General features: G+C 36.7%; 1 protein-coding gene across 2 annotated transcripts in view; it reads right to left on the bottom strand.

Moving 5' to 3' along the window:
- The window catches only part of LOC149572544 (Fumarylacetoacetate (FAA) hydrolase family), a 283932-nt gene that overhangs the window by 218269 nt on the left and 40476 nt on the right, over positions 1–25187 (bottom strand). For both annotated transcript variants that reach the window (XM_089813653.1, XM_089813654.1), the window contains exon 3: positions 1792–1957. In XM_089813653.1, the coding sequence (XP_089669779.1) occupies positions 1792–1957 (166 nt within the window). The remainder of the gene's footprint in view (positions 1–1791; positions 1958–25187) is intronic.

Below are 25187 nucleotides of genomic sequence, written 5' to 3'. Positions count from 1 at the left end.
TTTTTCCCATGAAGGAGTAACAATAAAAGAGATGCATGCAATGTTTGAAGAAAATGCTAGTCATCGTTGAGACCCTTTGTTCTTCTTTACTCTATGAAAGACACACCCAAAACAAAAGGACGTTGTTTTATCATTACATTTTTTATTGCTTTGGAAACCATTTAAATACAGTATTCATTATTTAAAGGAATGTTCTGAAGAAGAAGATCAAATTTCAATATAGCTGTATTCTTAGAATTGTTATGAACTTTACAATCAATGAAAAAAATTCAATTCTTCAAATCCTTTTACTCTCAAGTGGTGAAGTACTTTATTTCATTTCTTGCATGTCGATTCGTTGAGGAAATCTTGTGAATGCTTGATCACAAATTTTATTTGAATGTCATAAAAAACTACATTGAACTAGAGTGTAAAATACATTAGTTGTGTATTCATTTCTGTTTCTCAAGAAAATCTCCTCAGAATCTTATATTTACATTATGAATGATTGAGCCAAATAGATTGCAATATAGTGGGTTGGTAAAAATATTCAATTTTTTGTCATAAAGAACTGAAAACAGAATATGGAACTTACTACATTAGCTTATTTCTTGTAAAATCTACTCTCTTTTGCCATTTTATTTATTAACTGTTAGAATAGGATTAGATTAAAAATGTTTCCATCATAAAAGAAAAGAACAAATTTAGAAAGGATAAAAGAACTATTAATGATTATTTCCAATTGATTGAAAATGGTCAAACCAATAAAGACAAACTAACAAATCATATTGACCGCTTAGTTCATCAAACATAGTTGTGACCCAGACCCCATAACCTTGGAGATGAGAACATCAATAGATTAGTTATATTTTTCAGGGGAGGTTGGTGATCTTGATTCTATCTTTGTTGAATTTCTCAATTTAGCCATCAACATAACTAATTTTCATCTTGAAAAGATCCAAATTTCTAAAGTTGAGATTGGAGTCAACTTATTTTGAACTCTATTAAGAAAATGTGTGTATTTGGTCGTCACCGTAGCTAATATAAATGAATATTAAGAGTTTTCATAAAAGTGGTTTGAGTATAGACATAACATTATAAACTAAAATTATTAACAATGAAACCCTGTTTCTATAAAGTTACTATTCCAAATTGTAACATATGAAAATGTCAATCTATTCATAAAATGTTAAGAAAATCCTTGATGATTGTTTCATCCCATTCCATTATATCTTCTGATATTTCAATAAACACAAACTGACACGATCAGTCCATTTACGAGTGTCTCTTGCCAAGACATACTCTTAGATCATTTGTCATTAAATTTATAAACATGTGAGTAAGACAAGGGAGAAATGACGAGAAGAAATGCAATTGTTTTTGTTGTCAAATTGTGCGCATGATTTCTACTTGTTTGACATATACAATAGTGGGGCTGTACAACTTTTGAGGTCAAATTTATTTGTCTCATTATGTTGATATTGTTAACAATGACTCAGATACCACTCTCAAATATTAAACTTGGTTAAGAAATTTAAAAAGTGGAAGAAATAAGTAATAGAGCCTTACAACATAGAATCAATTGTTTTGGTGGGACCACAATAACAGCAAAACAACAACACTTAATGGTTTTCATGTCCTTATTGATTTAGTGCTCAAAACACGCTAACACAACAGATAAATCTCAAAAGGTATTGCAGCATTGCATCTAGCATATCTGCCAATAAAAATTTGAATAAAGAATGAATTTAAATGTGTACAATTAAAGCTCACCAATTTGGTTCTATTTAATAATTTAATAATACATCATACCTTCCACATAGTCCATTGCATGCACCTGTTTCACATCTCGAGCTTTCTTTCCAATAACAACAGCCAACTCTACCTCATAGTCCAATGACTGTAACGGATGCGGAATCTCAATAGTTCCGCCATTTTCTACATATGAAGATGTTGGCTTCAGAAACAAAACTGGCACCTGTAAAGTCAGAAATGGAGATTTATATCGCTTTAGTATAATAGATATTAATATAAGAACTCCTTGATGATTTTGTGATGATATGTACTCATTTATAAAAGGAAAAATGATTTATGATATGTGAAGATGGCATATATTCATATTCATCTCTTACTATCACCAACAGGATATTAGACACCATGCAAGGACTAGTGTCAAGGTATCTAATCATATAGAGTGAAAAAATATTCATGTTATAAATCACATACATAAATTACAATGTTCACAGTTCATGTCAAGACATTCAAGAATACCAATAAATGTTATATACAACATAATTGCACGTACACCCATTCACACATCTATATGATTAGGAGCAATACAGAGTTAGCATGGACCGCACTCTTCTTCTCCTCGTCCTTCTTGTCCTCCAGGTTGCCTTCATAGTATTTCAGGGAAATTTTCCTTGGGTCTAGCAGGAAATCATGACAAAATATGATTCCCAAAGAACTGATGGTGGCTTCCCACAACAGCAAGACTAGTGGTGTTCTAGCTGCAAGCTTGACTTGTATCTTATTTTCTAATGGAGTAACCTCTGACATGCCTTCCAATGATTTCACTACTTGAATCATCATTTCTCACTAGCATTCAACACAAAAGAAGGAACTTTCATACTAAGTAGAATCTTGCTTTCCTCTTTATCGCATGTTTCCTCCCATTCAGCCACATAAGTAGTGCTTTTGGACTAGCTATGCCCATTAAAAAGTGCAAACATAACACTTTACTTTCCCTATTGGCAGGTCATACTTTGGGTGTGACTACTATCTAAATAGCCATTGCCACCGAGCAATACCATTGGAAATTTGAGACATAAATAGCCTACAACACCTCAAGAATGTGCATAAGTCTAGTAAGGTTATCCACTTTGACATACTTATTTAGCCATTGCAACTAAAATTGGAATTAAAAATAGCAATGACACTAAAAAGATGTGATGCTTCCTTAAGATGAATACATTTTCTCCTTATTGTCATTTTTAACCACAATAGCCATTTGAGCCTCTTACCCTCATGGCATCATCACTCGCATTTATTTCAATTGAATAAACTTCCAAAGGAACTTTTAAAACAATTCCCCAACCATGTCCCTCCTTCACATCCTTTGAAAGTTTGTCTCAACATAGTTTTTCTTTCCTAATCCACAAACAATCTATGAATACTTGTTAGTAGACAAACTAGATCATGATCCTGATAAATTGACAAATTGATGTGAAGGGTAACCTAACTTAAACCATAAAATGCAAATTTTCTGAAGGGTATCAATTTTAGTACAAACTTAAACCATTGAAAATCTTTAGTCTCTGAAAAAAGCTGACCAATGTCTTATCTATGAGCAATAGAGCCATGCCTATTCTAACAATCAACCTAAAATAGAACTTTGAACATTTGCGTAGAATAGAATGATAAACAAACACATTCCATGAAAGGAAAAATTACAGCATCAAACATAAAAAGAAAGACTCTCTACCTAGCTATAAACAAAATAGAAAACATATGGCTAAAGAAAGTCACTAATGAGCTAGAAAAAGTAACAACCCCTTTGCTAAAGTTGAGGTTCTAACCAAGGGAACTCATATCCTAAAAGCCTCTACAAAATTATCATGAAGATCCAAGGTTCAAGTGAGTGGAAATAATCATGTATAATAAAAATCAATACAATTGAATAATGAACATTAGTTATATATGATATTTCTCAGAAAGAAACCCCTCCATGAAATGGAGATTCTCTAACAAGCATTGCATAACTTGATAAAAATGCTTTTGACTTGTGAATACTCTTGAATCTGAATGTCAAACGAGTTACTCGCCCAAAAAATCACGCATTTTTGAAAAACTTGTAGCAACTTTTTCCTATAAAACTTGCAAGTAAATTCAAAAATCATGAATTCTTTATTGAAAACCCATCCAAATTTATATAATTTATTTTTTCTTGCTTGTAGTTCAAAAATGTGATTTTCTATGGTGGTAAAGGTTTCAAAGGCCTTAATTTTGTCTTGTTGGTTGAGGCTTACCCCCTCAACCCTATCATATATTTTGATAAGGAGCATGTCAGGGGCACTAGCACTGGATCCTATGAGGGGGACTACCCCTCAACCCAATTAAGGGCAATGTCCCTTCACTCTATTAGGGTGTTGCTCCCAAACCTACACAATGGGTGCTTCACCTTCACCCTACTGATGACATTGCACCCAAACCCCCATGGGGGCACTACCAGTCAGCCTCATTTGGGTCTCCACTCCCAAATCATCATTACTTATTTTTGAGGTAAGCATGCATTTTAAAGGGCTCAAACCATTAAATGATCTGAAAACAAATCAATGAAGGAACCAAAAAAAGAAAAACAACTAAGAGGAAAACAAAGTAAGCCTTACAAAGAGCAAGATAAAGAGTATCTAGCAATAGTAGAACTAGCATAAGAACACAACTAATAGCAATTACAAAGCAATGGACCAAAAGTCAGATAGACAAATTGGTTTGGAACCGAACTTCATCAAACAATTTAGAAGGGAGGCAGGGTAGGAATGCCCTTCCATTGTTTGAAGAAGAAAACTCAATCCAAGGACTCTCCATCACTACATAAAATATCCTCTTAACCTTACAATAGTCACCATCCTTGACAATGGGATCTCTCCTCGTAGACTCCGACACCTTTCCAAATGTTCTTGAATTAGACTCTTTTAAAAATAGTTTGTTCCTTTCATGAGGAACCTAAAGCGTTACCCATGAGCTTTCTCCTAGCACATTATTGCATCCTTGTGAATATCTTGGCACACCAAGGAGAAATTCCCAACATTGTGGAAGTGGTTCAGCCAAGAGGGCTCATACTAAAGTTTTGCTCCTAGACAAGAAACTTGGAGACAAGTTAACATTGTTGAGCGAATTCGAAAGAAACTCAAAAAACTAGCATTAAGAAAACTCATTCTAGCTTTTGTGATATCATCAATGAAAATAAATTTACCAATAGCATCAACAATATCATATGTGATACATTCCTCCCATAACTCCATAGGGAGCTTTGGGAGACAAACCCGAATCGGAGCAAATTTGATCTTGGTAGCAGTGAAACTAACAAATCATCTTTGTTAATGAAGAAAAGCATTATTGAAAAACCAAGGAGCTCCTTGAAGAACTTGGGAGCATCCCTTGATGGACTTGAAGGAGAGCAATTTATTCATCAAAGCCTTCACACTCAACAAACCTAAAGAAAACCAACAATCGAACGCCCATCTACAAATATAATCATTGTTTGGTCTATGACTAAGCACTCTCCCAATTAGAGAAGACTACAAGCTAATAATAGCTCTATCTATCCACCCATGGATAAGGAAGAGAAAGAATAGAATTCTAATAAGAGAGTCTCAGGCTCCACAAAATGGAAGTCCTCCACAACACTACCCTGTAGCATCACTCTACAAGGAGAGAACACACAATGAGTAGAAAAAAGGGAAAACAAGAACCTTCACCAAGGAAACCCCATACAAAGACCCACACCTAGACAAAGCGAAAGCTTAGCAATCATATCAATCGCACCAAAAATAGGGGACAAAAATAATAGGAATCAAATTCGATAAGGGAGACAAATCAATATGAACAAGCTACAAACCCTCCTCAAAAAGGGTCTTTGTATGAGGCAACACAAAACCCCTCTTGAGAAAGTTAACAAGCTCACATGACTGCTTCTTAATAAGAGTAGACTTAGCTCAAAACTTCCTCAAACCATCTTGCAAGTTAGAGATAGAGTGCATTTGGGAAAACATTGGCCCTCCAACCACATTCCCACTAGCAAAAGAACCTCTTTTGCATCCTCTTGACCATCATCTCTCAAAGTATATAAACTTTGGTTAGATCTTTGAAATAATATCTAGGAGTGTTTCTTATTTGTCCTTGCCCAAGGAATCTTCAACATTTGGATCCACGCCTTCCTCGTTGTCTAGATCTATCTTCATTGTTTGGAATTCCCCCACCTTTACAGGAGCCATCGCTAGCACCTTCACAGTAGGAAGCCTCTATTGTGGCCACTAGGGTTATTTGCATTGGAGGAAGCTAAAGATTGTCAAGAAAATTGACTTCAAAAGATGAAGTCCATACTAAGTAATTGTGCACCTTAGACCTACAACATTTCTTTAACATTTTCCTCTATTCCACCTTCATCTAAATAACCCATTTAAGCCTTACTAGCGTAAAATTTCATCCACCTTAAAATTTCATCCACCTTAGACATATTATATGTTAAGTATGGTACTGCACTAATTAATAAGTTTACTTGCATATTAAAAGGAAACTAATTCTCTTCATCTATTGGTGAATGATTGAATGTGTTCATCTTGACTTGAGGTACAAAGTGCTGCCAATACCTCATCAACTCATAATTGAAGGTAGTAAGGTGTCATAACTTCCCTTCTAGAATGCGCCCTACTTAAGATTCTACAAACAAAATTGCAAGAGATAGGGTTAGAAAGTTATCTTAGCAAGTAGGAAAGCTCTTTCATTATTCTGGAACATAAATCTTGTTAATTTTAAACTTTCGTGTCATAAACATGTTTTTTTTATCTAAGTTGCCGGTTTGGATTCTAGTTCGGATGTGGTTTCGACATTTGGGTTCGAAATTTGTCCAATTTTTTTGGTCGAGTTCGGATTCGTTTTGGGTTCGTCAGTACAAGAATATATATATATATAGAAGAGCACCAAAGATGATTGTTAATGAAATTGTCAGGTCTTGCAGAGGACTAGGAAAGTATTGTATGATTTCAATGATTGAACTGTGAACAGAAAGATATTAAGGTTTGCACATGTAGAACTTCTGAATTAAAGAAATATATATATAAGAAATATTTTTAGGTTGTATAAACTTTATAGCCTCTTTGTTGTCTTCAGAAAGCCATCAAGTACCAATAAAATTTATAACCTGTTGTCTTTATAACTTTATGTACCGATAATTTTTCTAAACAGTATCTATGGACAGACTACAATCTTTATGGAAAACAAAACTGCAGGGATCATGTGGACTGCATGAAGAATGATTTGTAAGTTTGACTTCAGTGGAAGAAAAATGTTCATTGGTCATCACTTCATCAAAGGCTCATGTTAGCAGCAACTTAATCGTGAGAGGACAAATCTGTGGTCAATAAAAATAGAGATTTATATTAAATAGTGTTTTAAATTTATCGTGCGCGCACCAAAAAACCTGGAAGATTGGTTATCGCATGCATAACCTAAAAGCAAAAACAATGAAAAATATAGTATTAAAAAGAATTAAAAATCCATTTAAAGTGGTCCACATTCACAGGTCATTCGCATTACATTCATTTTGGGCGTGTCATCGCCAGCAAATGCCTAGCAAAAATCGTTGCAAGTTCAACCAGGGTCCATTTTGGCGGATTTGCAGCAAATTCCTCAATAAAAAAGAAATTTGAAACAATTTCAATTCGAACCTGACTTTAGCACGAATCGACTATCGAGTTCCAGTGGGCATGAGCGAATATGTTAACTTAGTTTTTTATGATTCAATACCCTTCATGATCAATGATCTTCAATTTCTGGTGCTAATCTCGAGACTTGACCTTTCCACAACCGAAGTTATTAACGCCTTTCCAAAGAAGTGTTGTTGAAATTTGAAAGCAAAATTTTCAAATTAATTAACAAAATTATTGTGATATTTTTAGTTAATTAATTTAATATGTTTCCCATCTCAATTTTACAACTTGACTTCCCCCTCTATACTCACTCAGAAATGCTTAGTTCACTAACCTACGAACAGTGAAAAGTTTAACTTTTCTAAAATGTGCAAAATGTGTGAATTAATTAACTCTTCCCATAAATGAAAGAAGGTTAATTAGCCTATCTATATTCTAAAAAGTTAATGAAGATTCTTATACCACAGGAAAATAAGAGGTTAACCTCTTTCCGAGTTAAACTTTGCATCCTTTATTCCCAAGATCATGAGCGAAATATTTAGTTATTTTTATAGCACGATATAAATTTGTTAAACAAAATGCAGCAGTAAATTTGACAACTGCCTCAAAGAAATGTTAAATGTTAAATCAAGGGTTGTAACAAAATGATTTGCACAAATGACTTGTGGAAAAAAATGTTTAGAAACACTTGAAGCAATAATGCAATCAGCATGCAAAGAGCCACTTTTGGGAAACTTCAGCAAATATCCTCTCAACCTATGCAAATGAAGGCTTCGGGACAAGTCATCAAAGCATATTGAAATGGATTATCGTCGGCCATAAATACCCCTTGGCTATGCATGTAAATGGCATCATTAACAAAAAGTGCAAACTATTGTAATGAAGGCCACAATGAAATGTTGTGGATGAAATGGTAAAACTTGCACTATGAGAACCTGTCAAGTATGATATGTAAATGCTTAGTTTTCTATCAAGATTTACAGATTGCGAAGGAAATGTATGCACATGTGAAGGCACAGACAATGTATGCCAACCATTTGATATAATGTTTGCATGATGTGTTAAGTGGGTTGGTTTCAATCACATATTGCACCACATGTATGGTTAATTGATTGAGGATTTGCGGCATTTGTGCAGATATGTTTTCTAGGTGTTTGAAGAGCATATATGAATCACACCCCCAAGACATGGAGGTATAAAGAAACAGAGATGCGGCTTGTAAACTGTTTGACAGAATGTCCAATCTCATGCAGCAAAAAAGTTGCAGCTTGCTCAATTTGTCTATGCTGAAAAGGTTGTATAAATTTTGAAACCAAATTCACAACCTTTGCCAAGCATTTTACGTGTCCGTGTACATCGATTGGAGCAGTGGAATAGCATATGGAAGCATGGCGAGACAATCAAACCATTTCCTATTATTTTTTAATAGAGCTTTAGAAAGGTCAAAGCAAATGCTATGGCAGGAAAGTGTGACATCAATGGAGTGAAGAGGCATTAGTAAATCTATAGACAATGCAATATGCGGATGCATGCTGCTTTGAAATGAATCCCGCACCCTTTGCTAGCAGCCCTTGCCGATGTACACAAATGTGAGTTGTGAGACAAGGTGGGAAGCCTTCAAAATGTATGCTAAAATTAGTTAAGAAAGAATGATCTCATTAGATGCACGGATAGTACACATAAACTGTTTTACCAAATACACCAAAATGAGAACATATAGAAAGTTACCACAATCATGGTTCCATTTTCATAAGCTATGAAATTATATGTGCATAAGTATTTTCCGAAGCACTACATAGTACATACACATTCGGATACATGTAGAAGTACAGCACAGACAAAGCTCTCAAAAAGTTTGACAAAATGCACACAATTTGTGGACGGCATGAAACAAAGCATCTGTGGTATTTGCAAAATTCACTTTTGAATAGGCTCTAGAAGCATTCAAGGAAAAAGACTATAATAAGTGTTGCACAGGTAGATATGCACAAAGAATGTGAAAGCATAAACATGATAAGTGAATTGCTTAACAAAAAGCTATATAAGGTGCCCTCGTAGCAAGGAACTGTGATGAGTGCAGGTAATTCATAAATTAGATTTGTTGATAAGGCTATAGAAATTTTGAGGCCAGTGCAATCAACAGACCATTGAAGTTGGCCCTTCAATCTTTACTAGCAACCATCATTTGTGCCAATGTGAGAGACTTCAAACAGAGGTATTCAGTAAGTGCAGAGTATGGTGACTAAAAGCACAACGACAAAGGAGAAAAGATTATGATGAGAAATAGGTTAATGTAAAGTATGTCTTATGAAAATTGACACCAATAAAAGTATGGACCAATGAATGGTCAGGTATGAACATGCTGAATGAAGGTTTATAGTAGCAAGTCATAAGGAAACAAAGGAACTATCACTCTATTTATAGTAGGGCGAAGATTGAAAGGTTGTTTCTTAATAACAACATTTCATGTGCCCTTACTATTTGAAATATTGATAAAGTTAGTTTAAGTTGACAAGATTCAATGACTAGAGACAGGCAAGATGAAGTATAAATGTCAAGGACATGATTATGCCCTAATACTCAAGTGCACGCTTCCAGAGATAAGCAGCACAACAATAGGGCATGTCAGCATCCAAGATTTCTGGAAGTCAATGGAGAATCAGGAAAGAGCCATCATTATAACCAGGATTCTTAGCAGTGGCTTAACTCGTGCAAGAGGTCACTCGGTGTCTGTTCAGTGTCCAAAACTCATATTAGAATGAATAAGAGTATACTATCCCGACACTCGAGAAGTAATTGCAGCAGCTGGCAGAGTGGTAGCCAAACTCGATCCAGTGTCCATTGCACTAGTGTTTCGATTGCCCATTTGAGGCTAAACCTTGTATGGTAATAAAGAATATGCAAAAGAATACATTGTCAATAATAAAGACTAGTGTTTCAACACCGTAGCTAAGACCTGGTACATGGCACCAAGAAAGGGAAAATCACAATTCTCAAAGGTGATTCACATATCCTTATTGATTGAAGATTGCCAACATGGTGATCCTCCTAAGCAGGGTAACAGGAAATAAAGATTATTGTGACTTTGAAGATTGGATGTTCGTATTCATCAACATATCACATGTGAAAGTGTCCAATTTATTGATTGGGCTGAAATTATAAGTGATTGTTTCCACAACCATTAGTTGGAGCTTGAAACAAACTGCTACTTGTATATGACTTTCGATCTCTTTTATGCAATTACCGAAATGAAAAGGTTGTCACGATTGACATGGTGTTTATGATGATGTAACATTCATTTATGAATACCACCCACAATTACAGTTGGAACAAAGTTTGCATCATTTCAAAAGAATGAATGATGCCTTCACCATGCTCACCACTATGGAGCTCCAAGGAAACATTGGGCTCAAGATATCACTGCCAGTAGTTGTTGTGATAAAACAATATGACAGTTATTTTATACAATTTCAGAAGTTCACTTGTATCAGGTTAGCACGTTACAATGGGTAACCCTCTCATGTTCCCAAGGGTCGTAGTGACAAGTTGATACTAATTGAAATTTGCAGACAAGTTAGTCAAATTAACAAGGTTTGCAGAAATAAACGAATGGATGGTATTCCCTTTCCATTAAGTATTGCTCACTAGAGTTGTGAGTCAAACATTGATACTGTTATATCCTGAATCAGCATTTAATTAGGAATTGGTTATATTTATAAGATTTTTGGCTAAATGTCCATCCTGAAATAGCAGTTGTTTCCTGTGTAGGAGACAATCATTTTTATGCAAGAAGCTTACTATCCAATTCACTTGGAATACAGAAAATCTATTGTTTCACACGAATGCTTGATATCTCGCAACCACAAATAGTGTGAACCGCTCATGCAACAAGAGCTAATACTTTTAATGATAAGAACAATCTACTCAATAAACTTGCAGATACAGATAATGATTATTAAAGAACAATAAAAGGCACTTACAGATTTCATTCTGAATCTCAAAAATTAGTTACACAAGCAACCATTCACACCATACTTATTCAAATATGCTGATCCTTGAAGGGCATTCACTGTGAAATAGAATAAGAGAAGATAAGAATGGTGAAAAGTGGGATTGCCCGATATTGGAAGGAAGAGGAGTGTCCAACCCAGTTGGTTGGTGTGGAACTCGCATAATTTCTAACAGAAATGGTCCGTTCAGTGACCCAATATATTGTTTAAAAGTTATTGAAGCGCCCAAACATCCAAAAGTGTAATAAAATGCTGAATCTTTAACTCCACACACTATTTGCAGTCTCGTTGTAGTTGTTCTTCACCCTGTTAATGATGATATTGTTCCACACGCCTTTGCTAAGCCGCGCCAGCTATCAATCCTACACACCGAGAACCTCTACCCACAATGCAAGGAATATGCATAATGCTAAGTTCGAGCTTAAATGATCCGGTTGACTCACACACCGAAAGACCAACGGCTACCAATAGAACCTACATTAACTTCTTCCAAGAACACCATCGAAATCTGAGATGAACTTTCTCTTCAACTACTTATGTAATGACTTTCTAAAAAGTGTCTAGCATGCCCAAGCATTTGATACACTTATGAGTGACTTTGTATTCCCCTATATAAAATTGCATTAAGTGTGTGAATTACCAGCCACCCATGAATCTCATGTAACAGATTAACTCCCTTTCGGCTGAACTACATCTAGTCTCAACTTCCTACAGGATTGGCATCCTTAGGAATTCTTGACTACAAACTTCTTTCCCAAGTAACAAATTCCATAAATGCATGGCGTCCTCCCCCTCCAGTAGTTCCAACTTAAGCTGGGAATATGGGGTGTTACATTATGCAAAAACGCAAGAATCCTGATAGGGAGGAGTTATTGCCAACAGGGGATAGGGATCGGGTCCATAGTAGAAGTGCAAAAGTTTGCCAACTGTCTTAACTGCCAGCCTGAAGTAACGTCCCTTAGTAATAAAGCGAGAGTTCATAATGACAAGTCTTCAAAACATGGAGAACATTGAATGTTCAAAAATAATGTTTGAAATTTCCCCTATTAATATCATCCCTTGCATAACAACCTTATCCTATCAAGATGAAGGAATAGGCTAGGAGGAGCTTCGACGCTTAATTTAGGGGAGGGGACATGACAGTCCTCCCTTCCCAGGATTGCTCGCCCTCAAGCTACCAAAGTGTCAGCTGCAAAACAACCTGCTCACCTTCCCATGTTGCATTTTCTATGGGAAAATCCTTCCATCTAACCAAATACTCCTTAACAGTTGGATTCTGCAATTGCCTCTCCCTTATCTCAAGCACCTTCGTAGGCACTGTTGTGAGGTTTTGACACCATCGCCCCAAAAATTCTAGGGACCCCCTTTTTTTTTTATCGCCTCGGCAAATTTTTGGATTGTCCAACAATTTTGATTTTTCGAGAATTTTGAGCCTTGGCACCTTCAGGACAAATGTGGGGAGACTTAGCTTATTTTCACCTGGTTTTAACTTGATTTTCTAGAGCCACCAATTTCAACCTTAGGCTAGACAAAATTTTAAAGAGCAATATTTGGTAGGATAAAATTGTAAATTTGTACTTAGATGTTTTCTTTTGAAAATCTGGATATAATTGTGTAAATTTGAATAATCTTTGAAAAGAAACAATTTTGTTAGACTTAAGTTTTGGAAAATCTCAAATTTTTCTTTGGTGAAAATTGTAATTTTGTAGAAATTGGGCTAAATTGCAAAAATCAATTTTTGGCTCTAGGAGCAATTTTTTTTTTTTTTTGTCAAAAAATTTCTAATTGGCATAACAAAATCGATTTGGAGAAAAAATTGCAAAATTTGGCTTTAATTGGATTAAAATTGCCTTGAAAACTTTTTAGTCTTTAATGAAATTAGTAATTTAATATTGAAAAAATGGCTTTTGGTTAGCCAAAAGCCAATTTTAATGACGTATTAATTACTAAATCCTCATTAAATGGAAATATTTAACTTCTCCAAGGCATCATTTAATTTCTTTTTGCAATTTGGAGCTAAATAGCAATTTAAAAGTGCAATTTTCCTTTTGGCAAAATTAATTTTTTGAGCTAAGCATTTAATTGTGGGCCTTAATTTTGTTTTAATTTTTTTTTCTCTCCTCCAGGACCAAGTCGGTTGGCTTAGAGGGAGTGGGAAGTTGGGTATAAGAGGAGGCCTCTCTCTCATTTCTTCCTCACATTTCATTTCTTCCTCTCCATGCTTAGGTGAATTTTATTGAGGAGCAGATTTTTGGTGATTGGCGATTTAGTTTCAAGGCAGATTTCTCCACTCCTTGGCGATTTTTCTCCTGGGACAGAATTCTCATTATTTGAAGACTTTGCAGAGGGGCAGCTCTCTTCCATTATTTGGCGATTTCTGCTACAGCAGACATGATTTGTGTGCCATGAGCGATTTGTGTGAAATCTAAGGATTGCTTCCTTTGGTTCTACTTGCCTTCTGGTCCACCACTCTACCATCCCGTAATAGGGCGACAAGCATGGAGGATGTTAGCGCAAGTAAAAATCCCAAACAAACAAACACTAAGAAAGACAAAGAGGATATGATGCCCAAAATGCCCTTCTTCTTGAAAATGAAGAGAATAACCGACACCAATTGCGGTACAATGGACATGATACAAATGAAGGAAAGACTGAAGGAAGGACAATCCCCCTTGGCAAAGAGGATATACAAAAGCAGAATCGTACATGCAGCAGCTTTTCCTCCCACATTACCGTGTCTGGAGTTGATCCTGGAATGTGCATCCAAATTTGATCTAAACAGTAAATCCATCATTTTTGGTGAAGGGAAGAGAGTGTTGGCCAACATCGACGAAAAAGAAATCGAAGAAACATTCAACATTCCCCAGTACAAAGGCATGACGGTTGTGATGATGGATCAAGTAACCAAATCATTTCAAGATAACCAAGAGGCCTATTTCACGCACCTAAAGCAGAATTGGATTCACAAGGGAAAGAAGGGTGTTAGCAGATCATCAAGGTTCACGATGGCAGATTTCAAACCAGAATATGGTGATCTCGTTGTTCTTCTCAGCCGGATCATGGGCTTAGCTCAAGGGATGCAATTTGAAAATTGGATGTACTTTTTCATTGATGAGATTGAAAAGGGGAAAAGAAGGTTTGATTAGGCTAAGATCATAAGCGAGAACTTAGAATTGCAACTCAGAACCGTGCAAAACCAAAGGCAATTCTACATGGGCTCCTATCTATTCTACCTAATTGCTAGATTGTAAAAGAGTCCGGGACTTAAGGCCTTAGGAGAAGTTGGTAGTGGGCCAGGGCAATATTTGGTACATGAATGCTATCCGCAGCTCCATTTGCACAACAACAAGGATTACAAGATATTTTGTGATGCCTTCACCATGAAGACAGTAAGGGTATTACAAGGGACACCTGCTAAGAGACTTTCGCCGGAAGCAGAAGCAAGAATTAATAAGTATGGGAGTTGGTTCATCCAATTTCCTCAATTTACATACATTAGAGTGGCAGGAAGTACAATTTGTCCCAAGAGGCTTCCAAGATACCCACCCAACAAGGTAGTTTTAATGGAATTGGCTAGGCAACTTGAGCACTATGATAGAATGATGAGAAATGAAGGGAAAATAGGCGTTACATTCTCAATCATAATTGGCAATGATAGTTGCCCAAATCACGCCTCCTTTGAAGCTACGGAGAAGGAATTGGAATGGTATCATCTAGGATGGTACAGAGCAAGGCAAGGATTTGATCCTAAGGGTCTTATCAAGGTATCTCATGAAAATGAATTCAGGCATGTTCCCACCATAGAAGACTTTTGGGCCAACGCCAAGGATGAGTTTCATGTGAGAAAGCTAGCTTTCTCAAGGCTGTCGGTGAACATGATGAGGGCTATCAGATGGAGAGGCCTTGATATTTCGGATCAATTGGAGGATGATGGAAATGTGCTAAGAGAAGACTCTGATACAGTAGAAGGAATGGAGTTGAATCTAGTGGATTGGGATGACCATTAGGATCCTTCCTTGGAGGCAGTTACAAGGGCAGTAGATTTACATACTGAGTCGTGGTATAATGAAAGACTAAGGAAGCTGCAAAGGCAAAGGATTCCTCTTACCTATGAGATGATGATGCCAAAAGAGAGACAAGCAGAATCAATCGGACAGAGGAATGAAGGAAGTGGTCGGCAACAAGAGATGGTTAGAAACGGCAAGAAGAAAGTTTTGGAGGTAGAGAAGGGCAAAGAACATCCAGAACCTCCAACCAAGAGACAGCACGCAGCACCATCAAGATAAAGTATAATTGAGGCTAGAAGCCAAGAGGTCAATTCAAGCGATAAAGGGGCCGCGGTGGAGGTGAGCTCTTATTCGGAATCAAGTGGCTATAGTGAGAGCACCGAGTACTCCCCTCTCTCGGAGAACCAACAAGGAAATGATATGGTAGAAACTAGTAGAGAAGAAGATGGGCCAATCGACATTGAGGCAACAAGTCAGGCACCCGAGGCCATTGGTGATGCTTTGTTAGTTGAACCGAATCCAGATTTGGGGAGATGCACTGCACCACTATGGTTAAGGCAAATGCTTATGCCAAGAGGCAAGGTGGTACCTGCCCATACAGTTGAGGACATCCAAGGGTTAATGGAAAAGGGTGATAGCGAGAACCAAAAACAAATGGCAAAAATGGTGGCAAGGGTAATCAGGAATGACAGTGATGGTCACCGAAAGGTTCAGATTGCTATTCCAACAATCAACAAGGCAGTGGATGAGATTGTGGCCAAGGAATATGAGATAGTGGAACATAACTTGGGAAGGAATACAGATGATATGGAGTGTGAGGAGGTCCAGGAAGGTATAGCATCAATCAAAGAAAGGTTGAGGAAGGCAAATGAAAGAATAGCAAAATTGGAGGCCGAAAACAAGTATTGGAGAGATTGCCAACCCATCCAAAAGCTGCACCAGGTAGCCCTTCCTCAAGACAGCGAGAGCAATTCAGAAAATATATCAGCTCAACTACATGAAGTCAGGGATTGGATCCATGATACAATCCAAGATGGGCAAAATTTCTTGCCTTCCTTCATCTCAACATTCCAATCATTAGTGGTTGTTAGAGAGAAGTTCAGATTATTCGAAGAGGAGTGGAAAGATTCCCTTCCCATCAAAGATTTGGCTATTCCTAGGCTACAAGCGTTCATTGGGCTACCAAAGGCATATCTGCAAAGGGCCAGGTTGGTTGATGAGAGAGGATTGAGTATAGTTGAATCTTGGTTTGTTGCATTGGCTACCAGATTTAGAACACTTGAAGAAATACATAAATAAGATTGCACGGCATAGCCCAAGCATCGACACTTCCATTTCAACCATGATGAGTGACGTTGGGGTGGCACTTGATTTTGAGGATATCAGAGAGGAGGATATCAATGAGACAGATTTTGGATCGAGATTGGATGAGTTGGGGAAGGTTGCTATCAAGAAAAGGCATTTGGGCACCCTTTCCTCTCTCAGTGCTTTTATTGAATTTGCAAAGGAATATGAGAAGGATCACAAAAAGATACTACAAGCAGCAAGCAGCGTGGCGAAGTCAGCAGAACTCAGGGCAAAGCACACACCTTGTCCTCCTATGGAAGAAGTTAACGAGAGGCTAGCTAAGTTCATTGCCTTAGCTAAGAAAATGAAAGAAAAGGGAAGAGTTATATTAGAAGATCATTTGATGTAAACCCAAGTGGCAAATTTCTCTTTCTTCTAGAATAGGACAAGTGTCTATTTCTGATTGGCCACCATTTTGGTGCCTTCTCATTGGTTGCCACTTTTTGCACTTTTTTCATTGGTCCATTGATGAGGTGGCAGCTTCTCATTGGCCGATGGGGTGGCAACCCTAATCAGGGTTTTGAGGATCCAATCTGGATCGTTGATCTTGTTTTGATCTCCACTGTTCGTTGTATTTCTGGCCCCTATATAAGGCCATTTGCTCTCATTTGTAAAGTGTTGGAGAAATTGTTGCAAAGACAATACCAAAATTGCTCTCTTTTTCATTGTTGTGATTTGCATGTTGATTAAGAACATTGGGTGTTATTGCATGTTTTCTACTTCCATATAGTTAGATTTCCTTTCAAGTTGTTGAAGTAAATTGCATTTGAAGTTGTTTAAGTGAGGTTAAAGTAGATGGATAGTTGTATGGTAGCATTGGTAAATGTTTGATAAGGATCAATACTAGACCACTAGCATCCTAGCGGCTGGTTGGGAAGCCTTGTGCAGTAAACTAGTTTATTATTCCTTCGAATTATTGCACATGTGGAAGTGAGGCCGCTAGTCAGCTCTCATTAGGTTTGATCCCCGTCCATTTGCTAACCTTCCATTCATAGAAATAGGAGTAGAATAGTGAGTAGCTCGGTAGTCAAAGCTTAGAGAAGTTAGGGAAGTTAGTCAAATATCAGAGCACATCCATTCACCTTCCACCACCACTGTTTTCCCATAAACATCATGATCGGCAAACACACCCTCCATCACCACCACCATCAACATTATCTGCCACCCGCACATTTCACAAACCGAACCACCATCACCTTCATCCCACCAAAGTCCAAGTCATCCTCAACGATTTGCGTAAGGCCACCTACGTGATTATTAGCGAATCACATCAATAAAATTGAGCGAGTATCCAACGGTGTAAGGAACATTGGAGTTATTGCCTATGTCTTCATGAGCATTAACTTTTCAAGAGAGGAGTTGCATATTTGATATTCCATATCGAATATTCAAATCCTAATATGTTATGTAAGTGACACAAAACTCGCATCAACGGGCACCAACTCTAACTTTCCTTCTTCATCTAGACAAGTTAATTCTAGAAAGCTCAGGGTACGTTGCCCAAGGACCTTCCTAAGGCATGAGACATGAAAAACATGATGAATCATGTTGTCCACAAGTAGCTCCAATTCATAAGCCACCTCCCTAATCCTTCTCAACACAGTGTAAGGCCCATAGCATCTAGGTTTAAGCTTCTTTGTGTCGCTCTTCTTCAAAGAACTCTGTCTATAGGGCTAAAGATGCAGAAACACCATGTCCCCAACCTTGAACAACCTCTCAGTCCTGTAACAACCAGCATAGATCTTTTGTTGATTTTGAGCTTGCCGCAAGAGCTAAAAGGATGTCCTATTGTTCCTGTAACCAATCTTTAGCCAATAGAATTTTGCTATCTACCAAGCCAAGTCTATGAAAAACAATGGCTCGTAGCCACATAATGCTCTAAAGGGAAACATGTTGATGAAAATATGATGAGTCAAGTTATAACAATACTCGTTCGAGTACAACCAATACCCATGCTCGTTAGTGTCCTAAAACGTAATTGTGGAGATACCATTTTATCCACTTGTTCACTATCTTCATTTGGCCATCCATCTAAGGATGGTAACTAGTGCTAGGTGTCAGCTATGTCCCAAATAGACTAAATAACTCCTGCTAAAATATACTAAGAAACTTGTCCCTATCATTGATGATAGTTTTAGAAAGACCATGTAATTTGAAAACCTCTCCAAAGAATAATGTTGCCACCTAAGAGGCAATCCAATCAGCTGCTGCTGTAAAGAAGTGAGCATACTTCGTCAACCTGTACACTACCCCAAATATGTTGTCCTTACCCTACACCTTGGGAAGCCCTATGATGAAATCCATGGATAAACCAGCTAGATATACATGCTCTAACTTGTTGTGCTCACAAGTGACACACCCTCTAACATGACTGCAGACATCATCCTTAAGACCCTTCCAAGAGAATCTCTCTAACCTGCCTGTAAGTCTTAAAGTACTCAAGATGACCTACTATCGGGTCGTCATGTACTACTAGCAAAATTTGCTCTTTAAGCTTGGATTCAGAAGTCAAATAAATTATGTTTTTGAAATAGATAACATCGTCAATAACCTTGTATCTATTATCCTAAACTTGACCATCCATGACCTCACATGCAAATGTGTTTTTGGAGTACTCAACTAATAGTTGAGACTTCCAATCAGTTGAAATCTCCAACATAGCACAATAGGTAGCATTATCTGGTCTCCTAGAATGTGCATCACCTACTACATTATTCTTACCTTTGAAATATTCAATGTGAAAGTCATAGGCTTGAACCTTGTTGATCCACTCTTGTTGTCTCTCATTTAGTTCATTTTGAGCCAAGAAAAAACGCAAATTGTTATGATCCATTCATACCGCAAATCGTCGACCACTAAATATTGCCTAAACTTAGCTAGAGCATGCATGATGTCTATATCTTTATCGTAGGTGGAGTATAACTTCTCATAATGCTTCAATTTCCTACTCCCATAAGCAATAGGGTATTTGTCCTGCATGACTACTCCTATCCCCTCACCAGAGGCACCACATTCCAAGAGAAATAGTTTAGGGAAATCTGGTAACACTAACACTGGGCATGTACTCATCATTTGTTTCACCTTGTCAAATATCACCCCCTCACTTTATGTCCACATGAAAGCACCCCCTTTTGTGAGATAGGATGTTTTTCCTGCATGAATATGAAGAGCGCACAATTATACTGAGATCGCGGGTGAATTAGTATATGAACAAATTTGTCAATTCAAAACTTTTATCCAATCAACGTCAAATGCTGAAATAAACATTTATGTGCTTGAACACAATAACAGAAAGATTTACGTGGAAACCAAATGTGGGAGAAAAACACGGCAAAATAATTTCTTTAAATATAAATTGTTCTTTTACAATGATTTATAGGCTCCAACCTACTAGAGGCTCCAACCCCTATGTTTATGAGCACCAACTCACTAGAAGCTCTAACTCCCACACTTCACAAGCACCGACCTACTAGAAGCACCAACCCCCATGGCTGTCTTTGTGACCACCAACCCACTACGTACAAATTGCTTTTCCACCTTGTCAATGTTGGTTACTCAACTGCAGATGGATGCTTTCTGAGCACAACAATTCTTATGTTATTTTGCTTTGCACACTTCTACAATATCCTTCACTTATAGATTTACTATAAGTCTTCTCACAAGATGACCAAAACAAGTTGATATTTCTCCACAAGTCTGGAATAGTTAAACTGATATATAATATAATCCCTTTTCTTAATATTTTTCAAATATATATAATTCTGATATAAATATATCGGATTTATTTTATACACGTGTATATCCCTTTATCACTGCTTTTGACACACTTACCCACTGCTCTTTTCTTGTTTAGTTTCTTCCCCTTGTAAATATACATATATATACTTCAGAATACTGAATCTGAAACTAGAAGTATATGTATTTATTCTTTAATATGCAGCCTCTTTTAATCTTTTATTGCTTGCACAGATCATCTTATTTTTCTTTTTCAGCACATATACTTAATTCACTGCAGACTTTTCACACAGCTTATCCTCAGTCTTTCTTTATTTCTACTTGTATCATTTTTCTTTCTCTAAAGTGGCAACCTTTCGGATAGAGGGATATCTTCTTTTATTTTAAACATGACTCTTGACTAAACGACACCCTTTCATTTCTAAACAAATATTTTTGTTTAGTTACATAAATTGCCCCATACAGATTTTTGTTTTAAACAAAACGTAGTTTGCAATCATGCTTTAATCATGGTCAGATCGTAATCAATGATACTCATGCCACCATTATGCTGCTTATTGTACCTCCTTCATTATCCAATGCATCACTGACAAAAGACTCTTCTGGATATGGCTTTGGCTTTTCGTCCCTTTGACATTGATGATGCTTATAGTTTTGTTCATCCTCATGAAATTCTTTGACATCAATGACAATACTTCTATCAATCTCCCCCTTTGACATCAATGGCAAAGGGATAACCATCACAACTCCCCTTGTGAAAGTTCTCTCATCCTCCCCTTGAGAAGAATTCCTCAACGCTTCTATATTGCATCTGCCTCTTGAAGGTTACACAACAAATTTTGACATCAATGCAATCAACTTTCAATTTTCTTGAATATAATCTTCAAAACATCAATGCGTCTTACATCATTTGATTCTTGAACCATCTCACTCTTCTTCACCAAGGGACTAAAGAATATCTCATGTGTATCTCCCCCTGAGTTCATGCATCTCCTCTCAAACTAGGTGTATTGATTGCAAGTTGCACTTTTACTAGCTTCTCCTTCTCTGGTTATCTTCCTTCTCCAAACTATTATAGTTTTTCCTTCGTGCTTATCTTTGGCAACTCATCTCTTATCATCTATATGAGTCTCTCCATCAACAAGTCTGCAATATTTTGCTATATGCCCATGATTATTGCTTTTATAGCATACAATATTATAGTTCAAATATGGATTATAGTTTCTGCTTCTCCATTCATTAGCATTTCTCATTTGTGTTCTACATTCTCTCGCCTTGTGACCAAAATAGTTGCATGTATAACAATATCCATAAAAGTTGGGTTTAAATCCTTGCTTTGTATAATCTCTTTTAAGTTCAACTCCTTTAAATTTCAAGGATGAATCTTCCATACTATATCCTTGTTCAACAAAGCCTTTGAATGTATGCTCTTGATCATTTGACTCTCCTTCATAGCCTAGTCCCATCTTGCTTGTGGATGGTTTCTAACTATCAATGACATCGGATAGAATTTCAGAACTCTTTTCAAATTTGAGACTATTATTCAATTTGATATTGCTTTTTTATAGGTCCTTTTTCAGCCTTTCAATCTCTTGACTCAATTTGGTACACTCCTCTTCTTTTTGCATTTAAACTATTTTTCATATCATTCTCAGCTTGTTTGGATTTTTCTAGTTGAGTCTTTATTTCTTTAATTTGCATCCTTGTAATTATTAACTCTCTCTTTCAGTTTCTTATTTTTTGTTTGTATGCATAGTGTAACTCTTCCATAACATCTACATCTTCTTCCACACTAGATGACTCAACGTTTTCTTCGGCTTCACTACTTGCCTCATCAACACCTTCATCTTCGCTGCAAACCTCATCAGTATCTTCTACTTGCTCACTGGGCATGGCTAAAAAGAGTATCTCATCTTCAGTATCATCACTTTGGTATTCATCATGGCTCTCTTCTAATTTTCTTTCTTCGAGTAAAAACTCTTCTTGTGCTTGTGAGATTTCTTCTTCTTATAGTTGTTCTTAGCATGCTTCTTTCCTTTTTTATTTTTATATTTTTCCTCTTCATCATCAGTGGAGTCACTGATATTTAGAGGGCATTTTGATGCATAATGTCCCAGTTTTCCACAACTGAAACACTTGAATTTTCTTTTGTTCTTTGGTATCTTGGAAGAGTATGTATGGCATAGGAATCTAATTTTCATTATTAGGATTCACTTGTGTGTAGTCCTTGGTTTTCAATAATGAAGTACATAGAATAGTGATCTTTCAATAAAATCTTGATAGCTTTTTGTATATTTGTTATCAAGAATCCCAAACAAAGGATTTTTTTTTTCCTTGTAAGTTTATAATTCAAAAATCAAATAACTAGATCTTACAAGTAAGCTGCCCCTCTCAAATGCAAAGGAAGATTGTATCTAAAGAAACAATCTCTCCAATTGTTGTAGGCAGTTTGTCACTCTATAATTGTGAACTTTTTCAAGAAATCCAAAGTGACAAATCTATTTAGCAACAAATATGAGGGGTATATGACACTCCTCCATTCCCGAGATTGTGTTTCCTCAAGCAATTTTAAGTTTGGATGATCAAATATCTCAGGCCCTTCCCTAGTTGTTTCCTCCATTGGTAGGCCTTTTCATTTGAGTAGGTATTCTTCAGGAGTCTTGTTTCTTAACATTTTCTCTCATATGTTGAGGATAGCCTCTGTCTTTAGGCCTTTTCATTTGAGTAGGTATTCTTCAAGAGTCTTGTTTCTTAGCATTTTCTCTCATATGTTGAGGATAGCCTCTGTCTTTAGGATCAATATTCCTTCATCGCCCATTGGTGGTAATTCTAGGCATGGAATGACATGTTGCCCTAACACCCTTTTCAGGCATGATACATGAAACACATTATGAATTCTGCTATTGGAGGAAAGCTCCAATTCATGAGTTACTTCCCCAATTCTCATTATTATTTTGTACGGAGCATAAAATTGAGGCTTGATTTTTTCAGCTCCACTAACTTTGACAAATGATTGTTTATATGGCTACAATCTCGAAAGGACCATATCTCTGTTGTGTGGTTTTCAGCGCTCAATTGCAAATGGGGACTCCTCTTTTCGTTTTAGCAGGTAGGAATCATTTTCTTAGGTGGTTTTAGTTGGAAACATTTTCAAGTCTCCAAGTCCAAGATGAGTTTGAGCAATTTTGGCTCATCGAGAAGCAATTTTTATCTCAAGTTTGTGAGGGCATTTTGGTGCCACTTAGAGAAATTTCCATAGCCTAAGTCCAAGTGTAGATTGGAATTTTAGTACGAGAGAGAAGAGTTTGCATGTTTGACAAAGTTTGTGAGAGAACCGAGTCTTGGGGAAATTTCACATCTTCGGAATTTTCTCCTCTGGGGAAATTTTGCATCTTTGGAATTTTCCCTTCTAGGGAAATTTCGCATCTTCGGAATGTTCTCTCCTTGGAAAATTTTGCATCTTCATAAATTTCCTTCCTAGGGAAATTTTGCATCTTCGAAAATTTCCCTACCACCTCAGTTCTCCAAAAAATCTCAAACTTAGGCCTTTATCCGATAATAGCTTAAGGCATTGCAATTTTAGGGTGATGAGGGGTAGAAATCGATGATTTTCCGAAGGATTTTCCTCTTATGGAAATTTCGCATCTTCGAAAATTTCCCCACATTGAGTCTCCCAGATTTTACCACCCCCTAAGGCAGTAGAAGATCAATTTATAGCATGAGGGCAACACCATGAACAAGAATAGAGCTAGGATGCACCAAGGAACGTTCAATTGAGGAAATTTTAAAAATGCCATGTCCTAGGGAAATTTCCCATCTTCAAAAATTTCCCTTCTCTCAGAAATTCCCCCAACCAACTATCATCCTTTGTTAATCGCCAAAATTGTCCTACCTTTCCTCTCCAAACAAAAAAACATTGAGTGAGAAAGTGACAAAAACTAGAAAATTAAATATAAATATAAATAATAATAAATGCTTTGGACTGGGATGAGATTAAAATTTGCCTCAACTTTGCAAAATGGTTGGTTTTAAAGTAAAATAAATCTTATTTATTGATGTGATTAAATTTTCAGATTTTTTTCCCCACAAGCTTAATTCTTCTCCTTTGTTTTATAAGATGAATTTGACAAGGACTGAATCAAAATTCATTCTTGGAAAATTTCTAAGCGTTGTTGGTGCACATACCCTCCATCATCATGCCAACAGAAATTGACAAGGTGAATTCAAGGAGAACCTAGAGGGCAAGGTGATGATCAAGGCCTCAAAACTCCAAGAAGATACTACAAGATGATGGCTAAAACCCAAGGACTCAAGTGAGAAGGAAGTATTCATGTTCAAGCTATCAACCTGCAAATCCAAATTACATTGAAGAGGAAATTTAGGAAAGCAAAGAGGATCCAACTACATGAAGACATATTCAAGAAGAATCAAATCACAAGTTCATAAAGATGCAAGTGATTCAAGTCGAGTCCATGAGGAAATTTCAAAGGATGTAGAAAATCACAAAAATTGGGGATACTCTACAAGCCAAGACTCCAAGCACAGTCAATCAAATCATGCCAAGTGTCACATTTTCTCATTGGCTACCAAAATTATTGTAATTTCCTTATTGGCCCATAAAGAGGTGCCTTCATGTAATTGGTTGCAAATTTGGCAACCATAATTAGGGTTTATGGGAA

This window comes from Cupressus sempervirens, chromosome 2 (assembly GCF_028749045.1).
Source record: "Cupressus sempervirens isolate cs-2001-9-10 chromosome 2, ASM2874904v1, whole genome shotgun sequence".
Classification (NCBI taxonomy): Eukaryota; Viridiplantae; Streptophyta; class Pinopsida; order Cupressales; family Cupressaceae; genus Cupressus; species Cupressus sempervirens.
The sequence above is the reverse complement of the archived record's forward strand: the minus strand, read 5'-3'. Positions and strand labels throughout refer to the sequence as shown.